Source organism: Mustelus asterias, chromosome 11, assembly GCF_964213995.1.
Source record: "Mustelus asterias chromosome 11, sMusAst1.hap1.1, whole genome shotgun sequence".
Taxonomy (NCBI): Eukaryota; Metazoa; Chordata; class Chondrichthyes; order Carcharhiniformes; family Triakidae; genus Mustelus; species Mustelus asterias.
Genome location: NC_135811.1, coordinates 44,716,172 through 44,730,634, shown reverse-complemented (window position 1 = coordinate 44,730,634; position 14,463 = coordinate 44,716,172). Strand labels below are relative to the sequence as shown.

Sequence of the window (14,463 nt, the reverse complement as noted above, 5' to 3'; positions counted from 1 at the left end):
GTTTCCTCCGGGTGCTCCGGTTTCCTCTCACAGTCCAAAGATGTGCGGGTTAGGTTGATTGGCCAGGTTAAAAATTGCCCCTTAGAGTCCTGAGATGCATAGGTTAGCGGGATTAGCGGGTTAATATGTGGGGGTAGGGCCTGGGTGGGATTGTGGTCGGTGCAGACTCGATGGGCCGAATGGCCCCCTTCTGCACTGTAGGGTTTCTATGTTTCTATGTTATATAGATACAGTACAGTGGTCTTACATACACAGCTATGATATGGTTTGAACTTGAATGGATTCTGCTTTCTTTAGCTGTTAACTACTTTGTTTTATAGGCTTGTACTGCTGGAGGAAGCTCTGAACTGAGCACCCAGCATTTTTGTGGAACCGGAATCAAGCTTTTGGGCTGGCTCTACAGGAAGACATCTAATCAGATCAAGGAGGCATAGAAAGAGTGCAATAAGTGAAAGTTATTTACAGAGGTGGATGCTATCTACAAGTGCCTAACACCTGTAATGACTTTATCAAAGTTCTCAATGTGGTCCCTGATTGAGCCAGTAATGGATTGCCCAATCAGGGACTCCTGCCTGTGTGCATAATGCAGAATGTCAGGGTTACTTGCACTCCAGGTTTATACCGAGTAAGTACCTGTCTGAGTGTTGCTGACTTTGTAAATAAATCTAAGTTTGGTAAAGAGACACCAGCCTCAGACAAGTTATTTCACACACATGCCCACGCTGTGCAACTAGACCTTAACCTTTCTAACCCCGCTGCTACATCTTTGGGCATCCACAGCGGAGGTGGAGGCAGCCTGCTGTCTGTCATGCCCTTTGTCTGCAATGACCTTAGTGGGCATCCTCTGGAGGACTGACAGCTGGAGGGCCCTGGCCTGCTTTTGGCACTGTGCTGTGTGACAATGCCACCCTCCTTGGCTGCTGGAGCTGTTACAGAAAGAGGGGATTTGGTGGCCTGAACACTGCTGGTGTCATGTGGGTGAATAATCCCGGGCTGTGGACCAGCTACTCCCCCTCTCAATAAGTGTCTGAGGGCCCCTGACTTCCTCTTTGGGATAGAGGGGCAGCTGGAGTGAGATTGATTAGTCCTTCCATCCTCTGAGATTCGCATTTGTGGATGCCCACAATGCCTGCACCATGGACGACAGAGGTCTTACATCGAGACCTCCATGGCAGCTGCCACCCTTGCTGTGTTGACTAGATTGTGTAAGAGTGTCGGCACTGTTTCATCAGACAGAAGACAGTATGACTCTTCCATTCTGCCCTTTAGGAAATTCCTTCCTGATTTACCTGACTTTGCCTTTGGAGCTTCAGCTACTGAGGCATGACTGAATCCAGAGGCACATTACCTGACTGGGCTTCAGCAGCGTCCTTGCCTTCAGCAATCCTCCAAATGCTGGCTATTCCTCCACCTGTTGGACCAGAGAAAGTGTGGTGCTCACCAGTTTGTGACCCAAGGCCTCTCTAAAACGAAGTCCTACTGAGATCTGTGTCTCTGAGTTAGTGGAGGGTGTGGGTGAAAGTTGTGATGGTTTGTCAGACTCTATGTCAGGAAAGTCATCCATGCTGGTGTCAGAGGTTTCTTGGAACTGGCTGAAGAAGTGCCTGGGCTACTTCCTTCTCTGATAGGCACATCAGGGGAGATTTTATTAGTGCATGGCAGGGGCCTTCAGATACAGTTTTGTGTGATGGATGATGGTGTTCTGTACCCTAACTTGGTTTATCGCCGCCTACCACACCACTGGCACAGGAGTGGGTGACTTCCTCCCGCCTGGCTGGAGGGCTCTCTCCTCAAAATCAGAAAGAACCTCCAACTTGGGCATCCCTCCACCTATCTGGGATCTTTCCTCCTTATTATGTGCCAGCTTGTCCTGCATGCAAATAGATGGAGAGAGTATAAGCAGAATGCATGCGGGGCAGATGCTAAGGAAGCATGGCATGTGTGGATGGTGAGTGGTAGCAGTGAGGTGATGAAGACACAACCTGCAGGGGAGATGTAGATATGAGTGAGAGGGCGAGTGGTTGTATCCTTTGAGTTGACAGTGAATGAGTTCCCTGTGGATGTGTGAATGGTGTGATGGGAAGAGAGCCATGTCCTGGCAGAAGAGAGAAGATTATTCATCCTTTTGTGGAACTGGATGCCTATCCTCATCTTCAGGGAGTTGGCGCTGACCACCGCTGCCGTAGCCTCCCATGACACATTAGCATTCCTGCTAGCTGGTGTCCTCCCTGTGTAAGGGTGAGAGGACATCATGACATGCTTCCACTGCATCCAGCAGTCTCTCGAGGGAGGCATCAGAGAATCTGGGGTTAGACTTCTTTTCATCCATAAGTTGCCATGGACCAAGAAGATGAGCACTGGGGCGGCTTTTAAATGGAGCTCCCACATGACAAACAGGCCGAAGTGATGGCGGGGAATCAGAGGCTGTTCGCCACAGAATTGGTGCGAGTCCTGTGGAAATTTGTTTTCCCTTAAGTGTCGAATAACATGTTGCAAAAACCCATCATTTTTAACCCAGCAGGCTAAATGCCTGTTTTCCTTCCCGCCATTGGACTCTGCCTAATACAGGGTAAACTTTTCCCTGGCTTGTTGAACTTGTGTAAGGCATTAGATAGGCTTCATCTGGTGTACTGCGTCCAGTTTTATGTTTCATTTTTGAGGAAAAATGTGAAGGCTTGGAGAAAGTAAAGAGGAGATTCACCACAATGATCCCAGGGATAAACAACAGTAGCAATGAGGATAGATTGGGGAGGTTGTGAGAATTTTCCCTGGAGAAAAAAAAGCTGAGAGGAGATTTGATAAGAGATATTTAAGATCTTGAGGGGTATGGACAGAGTAAATAGTGAGAAACTGTTTCCACTCAAGACAGTATCCAGAACTAGAGGGCACAGATTCAAAATAATTGGTAAAATGAGTAAAAGTGATGAGGAAAAATGTTTTCACTCAGGGTGATTGGAATCTGGAATGAACTTCCTGAGAGGTGGTGGAGGCAGGTTCAATCGAGGTATTCAAAAGAGATTGCTATCTGAAAAGAAAGAGTGTTCATGTTAACGGGGATAAAGGCAGGGGAGTGGAACTATATAGAATACTCTAGAGAGCCAGTGCAGACTTGATGGGCTGAATGGCCTTCTTCTGCATGATCAGGATTCTGTGATTCTAAGTTGGTCTAAAATATTTTTTCTTCATTAGATATACATTGTAATTGCTCCAGTCTGGAATGCTTGGAACTAAGTCATTTCTGGATTATAGAATGACAAAAGAATGCCTTACCATTAATGTGTGAACCAGAATAGATATAAATACTTATATGAAGCATAAAACAGTGATAAAACATTGACGCATTTAGAAAAATGGTGTTATTTGTCTTTATACTGTGTGTTCCATGTTTCTGCTCCCGAGTGCTACACTAGGAGTTGCTTTAGTCTGCTCAAAATGTTTCTGGACAAGTGGTGTTTTTGAATGGAAGATTTCCAGACTGGAGAGGTTACACTGTATTTATTATTGGAAGTATTTAAAATGCTGTAATTCTTTTCAGTATACAGTAAGTGAAGGACATTTGTTGCAAACAGGTTGGAAGTGAATTATGAAGCACTTGGAAAGCAATGTGAAGTGGAATACATTGCAGAAGTAATTGAACAAGAACAAGAACTTCAAGAACAATTTAGGAAAGAAATGGAAATATACAATGAAAAACTGAAAACATTTCAAAATCAAGAGGTATGTAATTATGTCTTAAAAATGTGGCAGTCACTTTGGATTGTCACTCTGCTCCTAATTTCTTTCCTCACATTGCAGCTCCACATTTCTCGCCCAGACTTCCGAAGCAGTCTTCTTGAGAAATGTGGAGTGTACCTGCTCATGGAGTCCTTCCTTTGTTGGGTCGGAGCTTTCAGGGAAGCCAAATCACACTCCCTTTAAATGGCACTAGCTACTGTATTTGGGTGAGTTTACATCCCTTTGTTTAAATGCCACAATGACAAGCTTTGATGAGAAGATAAATGGGAAATAGAATAATGGGTGGTGAGGGAAGAAGGAGGTCATGGTCAGAGGGATAGTCAGGGGGTTGGGGGATTAGTCAGGGGGGTAGTTGGGTGCTGGGGACTTTGGTAAGGGGGAAGGTGGAGATTGAGAGGGTAGTCAGGATAGGGGTTCAGTCAGGTGATCATGGGGTGGGGTGATTGGGCAGATAGTTGGGGGTGGGAATGTAGTCAGGTGGTCCGGAGGCATTCGGTTTGGGGGTCAGTGGTCAAGGGTGTAGTCGAGGTGTGAGAGTTTTTCGGGGAGTCAGGAGGGGTATTCCGGGAGTGCAGTGAGGAGTAAGGGGTGTCAATAGTATTTTTATTTACTCAGGAGTTAGAATGGATTTTAATCCTTCTGACTTTTCCTGACTAACTATATAGCTATGTGAGCTGGGACCATGTAAAGTTTCCAACTTTAATTCAGAGTTTTGATGGACTCCAGACGCTGGGTAAGTTCCCACTGGAAATCAAATTTGACTTTTAAAAATTTAATCCTGTATTCAGTGTGTGGGGACTTCTTGGGGGTTTCCCAACATATCTTCTGAGGTACCTCCAGAGTGCGATTATCTGGAGATAAGAAGATCTGGACCGATGTTTTGTTTGTTAGAAATATTTTTATGTAACCAATTTTTTTTTCATTTAGCAGATATTTTAAGGTTTTATCCACTCAGGAGTGTGCTTGCAGTGGACTGATATCTGAATTAGCTATTGTTAGCTCAACTGGGACATTGCCGTGGTTTGGTGATATATCTAGAATTATAGGAATGATTAAACTTGTCGACTGAGGGGAGTATAGAGTGGAAAGATTTTCAAATTTTGATGAGCACCTTCTGATGAACTGTTTGATATTCCAGTTATTTATTTGATTTTTTTGTACTAGAAATTCCAATCTGTTTTGGAATCTGCATGTGGGAGATGGGATTGGAATTTGGGGTCTGAGCCTTTCCTGCCATCGTTTTGTCCTTTTCTGGTCTCGTTTGAAACATTTTATCATGCCTTCACATTGGCGCAGGACGTCCGTGATTCTGGAATTGCTGAAATCCTCAATATGTGTTCCAGTTCCATGTGCCCTAAATCTGCTTATTGGAGGAAAGTAGACGAAAAAGTTTGTAAACTTGAAACTACATCTCCACTTTTAATTAACTGGGGCCTCATTGACTGATTTGGCCAATCACACAAAGTAGATAATGAAATAAATACATTTTCATTTATAAGACAAACTAAATCAGCTTATTTTTGAATATTACCAGAAAGACAAAGCAATGAAAGAAGATGAATCAGACAATGAATATAGTGTTGATGACCCAGGGACTCCTCCAAAGCTTTCTACTCCAACTAACCGAGAGAAAATGGAAGATATGGCAAGAAAAAGAAGAGCATGGATTCAGGGGCAACGGGTGAAGCCTATTCTGATTCCTAAACTATCACTGACTGTGGATGTAACAACAACCTCAGAGTGCTCTGGGTATTAGTTAAAGCTGTACACTCTTAGTTAACACACAATTTCCTTGACTGTTCGATTTTGCAGTAAATTAATTACTAATATATTTGAAATTTAAGAAATTGTATATAAGCTGGGAAAATGAAAGCTAATTTTAAAAGCTTCAACCTCCAAAGCAAATGCTAATTGACAATAAGGCTGATGTTCCTCCCTGCCCTGTCTCAGTAAAACTCAGCTCTCAGCCCTAAAGTGCAAAAGATAGCGGAGACCTGCTAAATCAAGCCCCTACTGCCTTTACATTTGTCCCAGCATTTCTGGAACTTTACCCACAACGAGCTTTCTTGAGTGCGTGTGTGTCTCATGGGTGCAGGGCCATTGAGAATAATGAAGCACACGAAAGTCTAGGTCTAGTGCCTCTCCTGCTTGAACTACTGCAGCCCATGTGGTGCAGTGAGTTCTAGGAGCATGATCCAGCAACAACGAAGGAATGTGATATATTTCTGAATCTGAATATGTGACTTGGAGTGATGGTGTTCATATGCACCTACTGCCCTTCCCCTTCTAGGTGATAAAGGTTGTAAATTTGAAAGTGCAGTTAAAGAAGCCTTGGCAAGTTGCTGAAGTTGAAACGTGTACTTGGTGCACACTGCAACCATGGTGTGCCTATTGTTAAGGGAATGAAGGTTTAAGGTGACGAATGGGGTGCTAATTAGTTAAACTTCTTTGTCCTGGATTGTGTCTTGCTTACTGAGTATTGTTTGAGCAGCATGCATCTAATCAAGTGAAGTCCATCACACTTCTGACATATGCTCCCTAAAATTGAATTATGCCTTTGGTCACATGTTTTAATATCATTTTATCATCTTATAAGTATCAGCATCTAAATTGTTGGGAATAATTTGATGTATATTAAAATGAAGGGAGGAATACGTTCTTGGCCCCAGTGATAATGAAACAGGACCTGAATGTGGTAAGCTTTGCCCAAATATTGACAGTACTTGGTTATTGCAATTTAAATATCCAAATTTAGCTAATTACCTTAGCCTGATATTGGGCCTGCCACAAGAATGGGGGTGGGGGTGATGAGAAGTCACGTAAAGATCTTTCACCCTGGCACTGCCTCCTGCTTTCGAGTCTATTAACCCTTCGACAGAACTGGGTCATTATGAGCTGGATATTTAAGGGCTGACTATCGTTTTAAGTTAAGGTCCTGGAATTCTTGTTGGATACGTTTTCAGTTTTGGTGTGCCCCAGTGAAAAACTCGCAACGTGCTTAGCTCACCCAGCAACACATAGTACTAAACAATAAGAAGGACCCAGACCAGAGCTACTTAAGGAGATCATATATTAGATCTTATATGTTAGTTGATGGTTTGTCATTTCAGGATGCTGGTTAGCTTCTTGGCTCTTAGGGCATCCTTCAGGCCTGGCAAATTAAAGGATATAGCAAGAAACACAGCATGAACAGCTGTCAGAAGAGGAAGAGGATACTGCTTGGAAACCATATTCACAGTGGTTTCTCAGGAATCATTTTCCCATCTCAACTTCACTATGGAGCATTTATCTAACTAATGAGTCTGTTATTGATCTGTGCCATCTGCTACAGCCACATCTCAAGCCTTATCTTACATGGTCTGTTCAGTGTCTGGCTGCTAACCTCTCTGTGGCATTCAGCTTGCAGGATACAGCAGGAGGTAATAATGAATCCCATTTCATAGTACACAAGATCATGGAGGTCATCGAGGAAACCATCAAGGCTGTCTGTACTAGGAGAAATGCATACGTCTCTCTCTCCATGGACAGAATGAAGAAAGATAAGAGAGTACTAAACTTTGCCCAAATAAATGTCTCTCCCGACTTGTAGGGCACAGTATCCTCTTTGTTTTGTGTGTTCTCTATCACCAGCCTGGCATCTCTTTCTATTGTGAGGCAGTGCATAATGCAGGTCTGTTCCGAGTATATTGATATCATCCTACACCAATCCCCTGTACTGCTTTTATTCCAACCAGGCCAGTATGTTATATGCTGATGATTGAACGGTGATTGTACGCCTCTCTGTACATGGCACAAGTCTTATCAGGGACCCATAAAAAAAAGTTATTTATTAGTCACAAGTAGACTTACATTAACTCTGCAATAAAGTTACTGTGAAAATCGGGTACACTGAGGGAGAATTTAGCATGGCTAATTCACCTAAACTGCGCATCTTTGGACTGTGGGAAGAAACCGGAGCACCCGGAGGAAACCCACAGAGACACAGCGAGAACTTGCAAACTCTACACAGACAGTGACCAAGCCGGGAATCGAACTGGGTCTATGGTGCTGTGAGGCAGCAATGCTAACCACTGTGCCACCGTGCCGCCCACTGTGCAGCTGCAGGATAGACTTAGTGAGCGTTGTGCATCCACCAGAAATGTGATCCAATGAACAACTGGTGTACTCAAGCTTCTGTTCTCTGAATTGCTTTGGAAGCTTCCACCTGTTTCACATGGGAGTTCCACCACTATTCAAAGACTCCACCAGAAAATAAAATGGCCCGAAATATTGTCAGACGTCAGGCAGGACTGAATTCTGACCAATTTCCTGAGCTTTGCATTCTATTTATCCCTGGAATGAAGACAGAAAAGAGAGTAAAATTAGGCCTGAGGTAATAAAGGTTCAGATCTTGATAAAACTGCAGTTCTAAAAAAGACCCTCAAAAACACAGAACTTTAAATTCTAGTGGGGACCATGTGATTTTCTGCTTAATCATTCCCACACCATCTTATTTATATGGTCTTGCCAAATTCCACTGCAAGTAGAAGGACTGTCTTTCACCCACTCCCTGCAAATCCCAGGCTACTTTAGGAATTACACTCACAACAGGCCTCATTAGCACTCTTATTATAAAAGCATCCCCTCTACATTGGGGTGATTAAATGCAGACTCGGTGACTGCTTTGCGGAACACCTTTGCTTGACCAGCAAGCATGACCCCAACCTTCCTGCTGCTTGCCATTTCAACTCAACATCTTGCTCTCATGCCCACATGTTTGTCCTTGGCCTGCTGTAATGCTCAAATGAAGCCCAATGCAAACTGAAGGAACCATCTTTTGATTAGGCACATTACAGCTCTCAGGACTTAACATTGAGTTCAACAACTTTGGACTGTGATCTTTCTCCTCCATCTTGACCCCTATTTTAGTTCCAAAACATTTTTTGTCCCATCCAAAACATTCCACCACCCCCTAACCAGGCCATCTGTCACTTGTTCTTAAGCATTACTTTCACTCAATACTGACCTTTTTTCTCCCACAAACACATACTGATATCTTACCTTTATGCAACTACTAGCACCTTCTGCCATTAATACTTCTTCTGTGTCATGACCTCCACAAGTTTGTTGTAATCTCTCCTAGCTCCCACCAATCATTGACCTCCTACTCTGCTCCAGCTGCTCCAGCCCCTCTCATAAATCCAACAGCATATAATTCATCATTTTTCTCTCTCTCTTTGAAGAAGAATGAAATGTTAACTCTATTTTCCCTCTCCACAGATCCATTAGGTCTGCTGTATTTTCCAGCATTTTCTGTTCATCGAAGTCATAGAGTCATAGAAATCCTACAGTGCAGAAGGAGACCATTCAGCCCATCGAGTCTGCACTGACAACAATCCCACCCTGTAACTCCATCCTGTTAGTCCCCTTCACATTAATGGGGTGAATATGTGGATGCTCTATTGAAGAGTTGGTGCAGACCTGATGGGCCAAATGGCCTCCTTCCACACTGTAGGGCTTCTATGAATTAATCAGTATAATATTTCCGGAGACAGAAGAAGGGTGCAAGATATAGAACCTGCTCCATCATACACTGTTGGAGGTTGCCGGTTAGGATTTTAGGTGTGAAGCTTCAATCATGTTTGCATATTTGATATGGGATAGTTGCACAATGATTATATTAGTGATTGATTAATTCAGAGACTAATAATCTGGGACCTATGACATATGAAGAATTTAAATTCAGTTAATTAAATATGCGATGAAAAATAACATCAATAATGGTGAGTATTAAGCTACTGGAGTGTCATAAATATTCATCTATTTTACTAATGGTCTTTCGAGAGGGAAGTGTGCTGTCCTTGTTGGTCTAGTCTATATGTGACTCTGGGCTCACAGAAATGTGGTTGACTTTTAAATGCCCTCTGAAATGGCCAAACCTGTGAGTTGCATTCATCACCACCTTCACGGGTGTAATGACTCAGGAAACCCGACTGGAAAGAAACATGGTTTATTACAAAATGCAAAGTAAAATCACTACCGTGGTGTACACACGTTCGTCCCTGCCTGGGATTACAGTTCAGCAGGTCCAGTCTTGGGCCTGCTGTCTAAAAGGCGAAGGTAATGAGTTACAGCTGGGCAGGCTACTGCCTGTACCAGGGGAACTCTTAATCAGTGAGCCCCACAGGGAGAATAATCAGTGATTCCCCATTGACTTCGTTGGTGTTATCACAACAAGGATGGACAATAAATGTTGACTTTACCTGCGATGCCCACATCCCACGAGTAAACAAAAAATGATTTAATTATTTATTAACAGTGGAAACTTGGAAGCTGCAAAATTTGCCTCCAATGGCAACATGAAGTCAATCACCCTCTTGGAGTTGGATGCTGTGCCATTTCCAGCATGAACTGTGTGGTGTACCGTCTTGAGAAGGGCACTCCTGGGCATCCCTTGCGAGCCCAGGAAGCAATTAAATATGTGCTATATGATGTCACACAACTCTTCATGCAGGCCCACAAGCTAAAACAATAACATAGCAAGATTTAAAATTTTATAACTTTTACTGTAACAAATGACTTAACAAGTGTTAATGAAACATTTTCTTTTTGTTGGCAATTTATACTTAAAACTATATAAAATAACTTTCCCTTTGTATACTTATTACACATTGCACTTCCCGCAGAACTACAGTCCCTATAGAAAGCAGTCTACAGTTGCTTCCAGCTCCAAAGGTGTTTTCATACCTTTGCTTCACCAAATAGTTACTTTGAGTAGTTGTCGCAGGGGCTTTTCTCCATTCTCAGTGGGTTCCTTAAATTCACTACCAACAGCAAAGCCTGTTCCCATGATTCTTCTGAACAAATCTAGAATCCTTTGACAAGGTGCCTTACAGGAGGCTGCTAAATAAACTAAGAGCCAGTGATGTTAGAGGCAAGATACTGGCATGGATAGAAGATTGGCTGACAGACAGGATGGTAACTGGTCATTAGTGGTGTTCCACAAGGGTCAGTGTTGGGACCACAACTTTTCACTATATACATTCATGATCTGGAAGATGGAAATGAGGGCATGGTTGCTAAATTTGCAGATGATACAAAGATATGTAGAGGGACAGGTAGTGTTGAGAAAGTGGGGAGGCTGCAGAATGACTTGGACAGGCTAGGAGAGTGGGCAGAGAAGTGGCAGATGGGATACAATCTGGGAAAATGTGAGATTATGCACTTTGGTAGGAAGAAAAGAGGCATAGATTATTTTCTAAATGGGGAAAGGCTTCGGAAATCTGACAGGGACTTGGGAGTCCTGGTTCAGGACTCTTAAAGTTAACATGCAAGTTCAGTTGGCAGTTAGCATTCATTTCTAGAGGGCTAGAATACAAGAGAAGGGATGCACTGCTGAGGCTGTGTAAGGCTCTGGTCAGACTCCATTTGGAATATTGTGAGCAGTTTTGGCCCCATGCCTAAGGGAGGATTGTCTGGCTGTGGAGGGGATCCAGAGGAGGTTCACAAGAATGATCCCAGAAATGAAGAGTTTGTCATATGAGGCGCAGTTGAGGAGTCTGGGTCTATGCTCAATGGAGTTTAGAAGGATGAGGGGGGATCTAATTGAAACTTACAGAATACTGAGAGGCCTAGATAGAGTGGATGCGGAGAGGACGTTTCCATTGGTGGGAGAGACTAGAACTCGAGGGCACAATCACAGAGTGAAGGGCTGCTCCTTTAAAACTGAGATGAGGAATTTCTTCAGCCAGAGGATGGTGAATCTGTGGAACTCATTGCCACAGAGGGCTGTGGAGACCAGGTCATTGAGTCTCTTTAAGACAGAGATAGATAGGTTTTTGATCAATAAGGAGCTCAAGGATTACGGGGAGAAGGCAGGAGAATGGGGATGAGAATCATATCTGCCATGATTGAATGGCAGAGCAGACTCTAGGCTGAATGGCCTAATTCTGCTCCTATATCTTTTGGTCTTAGAAGGTTACACATGTGTCTCTCCAACTGGAGATCACCCCCCTCCTGTTTTCGGTAGCTCACAAAACCGAACAGTCTTTTCTCTCTGTTGACCACACGGAATGTCTGTGGTCTGTACATGTTATTCATTATTTTGTAAGGAAGCATGTAACCTGATCTCAAAAATGGCTTCTTCTGTCCTCTTTCCCTTGCGATGTGAAACTTATGAGCCTTGTATGTAGATGAAAATGCAAATTAACTCATGAATCCAACTCTCTTTCATCTTACAAGTAAATGGACTATTTACTGGAACACATTTCTGGAATTTTGGGACTCATAATTGACCCATTATACATTCAGATACTGCTGCAAATGTCTACAAGGATATCTGGCACCTAATTTTCAGTAAAACAACCTTAAACCTTTCTTTGATCTTTAACAGTCAAACTACTTAGGTCTACTGTCCGTCAGATATCTAAACAGGTCACATGACCCCCATCATTTATCTGAAATTTAAGCTAAAAATATTATAATCTTATAAATCTCACGGTAGCACTGCTGCCTCACAGCACTAGATTTCAATTCTGGCCTTGGGTGAATGTCTGTTTGAAGTTTGCACATTTTCCCCTTTTCTGCATGGATTTCCTCTGGGCGCTCCAGTTTTCTCCCACAGTCCAAAGATGTGCAGGTTAGGTGGATTGGCTCCATTAAAATGTGTAGGTGAGGGGGATTAGCAGGGTAAAGATGTGGGGCAATGAGGATAGGGCCTAGGTGGGATACACTGACAGAAAATTGGTGCAGACTCGATGGGCTGAATGGCCTGCAGGGATTCTATGATTCATAACTGTAATATTATCAGCACATATTGTAATACTATCAAGACAATGCTGCAGGGATCCCTGCTGAGTGCAGAGACAACCAGCAGCACTCAGCTGCTTGATCCAATGAAGTTAGCAGGTAAATGAGATGACAGCACTTCCCACTTCCAATTGAACCAGCGTGAGCAGATTACAAATCACCTGAATAACAGTGCAATCCAGTTTTAAGCCGAGGGACAGTCTCCATGATAATAAGAAGCTAAGTACTATTTTCAAATTTCATGCATAAGTTAAAGACTTTACAAGTATGCAAAACATTAAATTTGGGGTTGAACATAGAGTATTGTAAATTTTAAGATAAATACCTACTAGTGATAGAAGCTTTTAATTATTGCACAAAAATTAGCTGCTGTTTTTCTTGTATCTAAATTTAGGGGTGAATTGCAAAGAAGGACGGAAATGCAAGACCATAAGTTCTTCATTAGTATTTTCTACAATGACAAACTCGTTTCATCTACTGTTACCTCACAACTACAGTCGGATTTCAGTGTACAATTTGGACAAATATTCAACATTCAGATAATTTATAAACCTGAAAGCATTAGATTTGAGGTAAATATTATAGATTTAAGCTGCTGATACACTTCAGTTTAATTTAAGATCATTTTGAGCAGCAAGAGAACATTTAGTGCTGCTCAATACCTATTTATTGGAATTATTTCTATGAGCTAGTTTGAGACAATGATAAATTATTGATTGTATAAATGGAATGAGGAGTAGTCATTCTTTGACTTTATTTCCTGTGGCAGTTGAGCAACTGTATAAAATTGCTTTTATTAGCAAGGGATTAATAAGACCATAAGATGTAGAAGCAGGCCATTCAGCCCATCATGTCTGTTCTGCCATTCAATGAGATCATGACTGATCTGATATGATAATGCTCAACTCCACTTTCCCGCCTTACTCCCCACAACTCTTGATTCCCTTACTGATTAAAAATCTTTCTCTCAGCCTTGAACATACTTAACGATCCAGCCTCTCAGCCGTCTGCGGTAAAAAATTCCACAGATTCACTACCCTCAGATGAGGAGGAATTTCTTCTCTCAAATTCTTAAACAGGTAACCCTTACTCTGAGATTATGCCTTCTGCAGCCTACTCAATCTTTCCTTGTAAGAAAATATCCCCGTACCCGGGATCAACCCAGTGAACCTTCTCTGGACTGCTTCCAATAACAGTATATCTTTTCTTAGCTAAGGGGACCAAAACTATTCACAATGTGGTCTAACTTGTGCCTTGTACAGTTTTAGCATGACTTCTCTATTTTTATATTCCATTCCCTTTGAAATATAGGCTAAATAAATTCAACAGTGAGAGTGTAATAGTGTGAAAACTCAAGAGAGTATTGACTTTATTTGTGTTCAATCATGATACAGTCAGCTTAAAAGTATGTTTGAGAGATTGTTATATTTGGTTTAGTTAAACATTTTAGGGGCATCAGTTAGTTTGAGGAGCAGCTATGACCTATGATGCGCAATAGCATAACAGTATGGGCAATCCTAGATATTTTGTTTCTCTTGAATAACTGTGACTGGTATTTTGCATGATTCTGGTACTGCTTCACTGCCATAACCATGTTGTGAATGTAAAGAGATGAAAAAATGACTGCTGATAGTAACTGCTGCTTGTCATGCACAGGGTGAGACAGAGAAAAAGCAACTAAGTAGGAACTTGCCTGTGAATATCATTATTTTTTCCTCGAGGCGAGATTTAATCGGGTAAGGGTGCTAGCTTCCTGTTTCAAGTTGTGCACGACCTTCTCCTACCAGAAAGAGGATAATATGTTAGTTGTCTTGTGAAATGTTCGAAGAATGTGCCTGTCATGATACTTGGTATGCACTGTGTAATATGTGAGTATTGCAATAATAGTGAGTGTGTGACTATGAGGAGAAGGAAGTGGAATGAAGAGTGGCCCAACAATTG

At 42.3% G+C, this 14,463-nt stretch overlaps 1 protein-coding gene across 1 annotated transcript in view; it reads left to right on the top strand.

Moving 5' to 3' along the window:
- LOC144500237 (protein CC2D2B-like) overlaps positions 1-14,463 on the top strand; it is a 190,400-nt gene that overhangs the window by 62,572 nt on the left and 113,365 nt on the right. Inside the window, exons 12-14 of the mRNA XM_078222914.1 lie at positions 3,570-3,717; positions 5,270-5,484; positions 12,917-13,094. Coding sequence (XP_078079040.1) covers positions 3,570-3,717; positions 5,270-5,484; positions 12,917-13,094 — 541 coding nt within the window. The remainder of the gene's footprint in view (positions 1-3,569; positions 3,718-5,269; positions 5,485-12,916; positions 13,095-14,463) is intronic.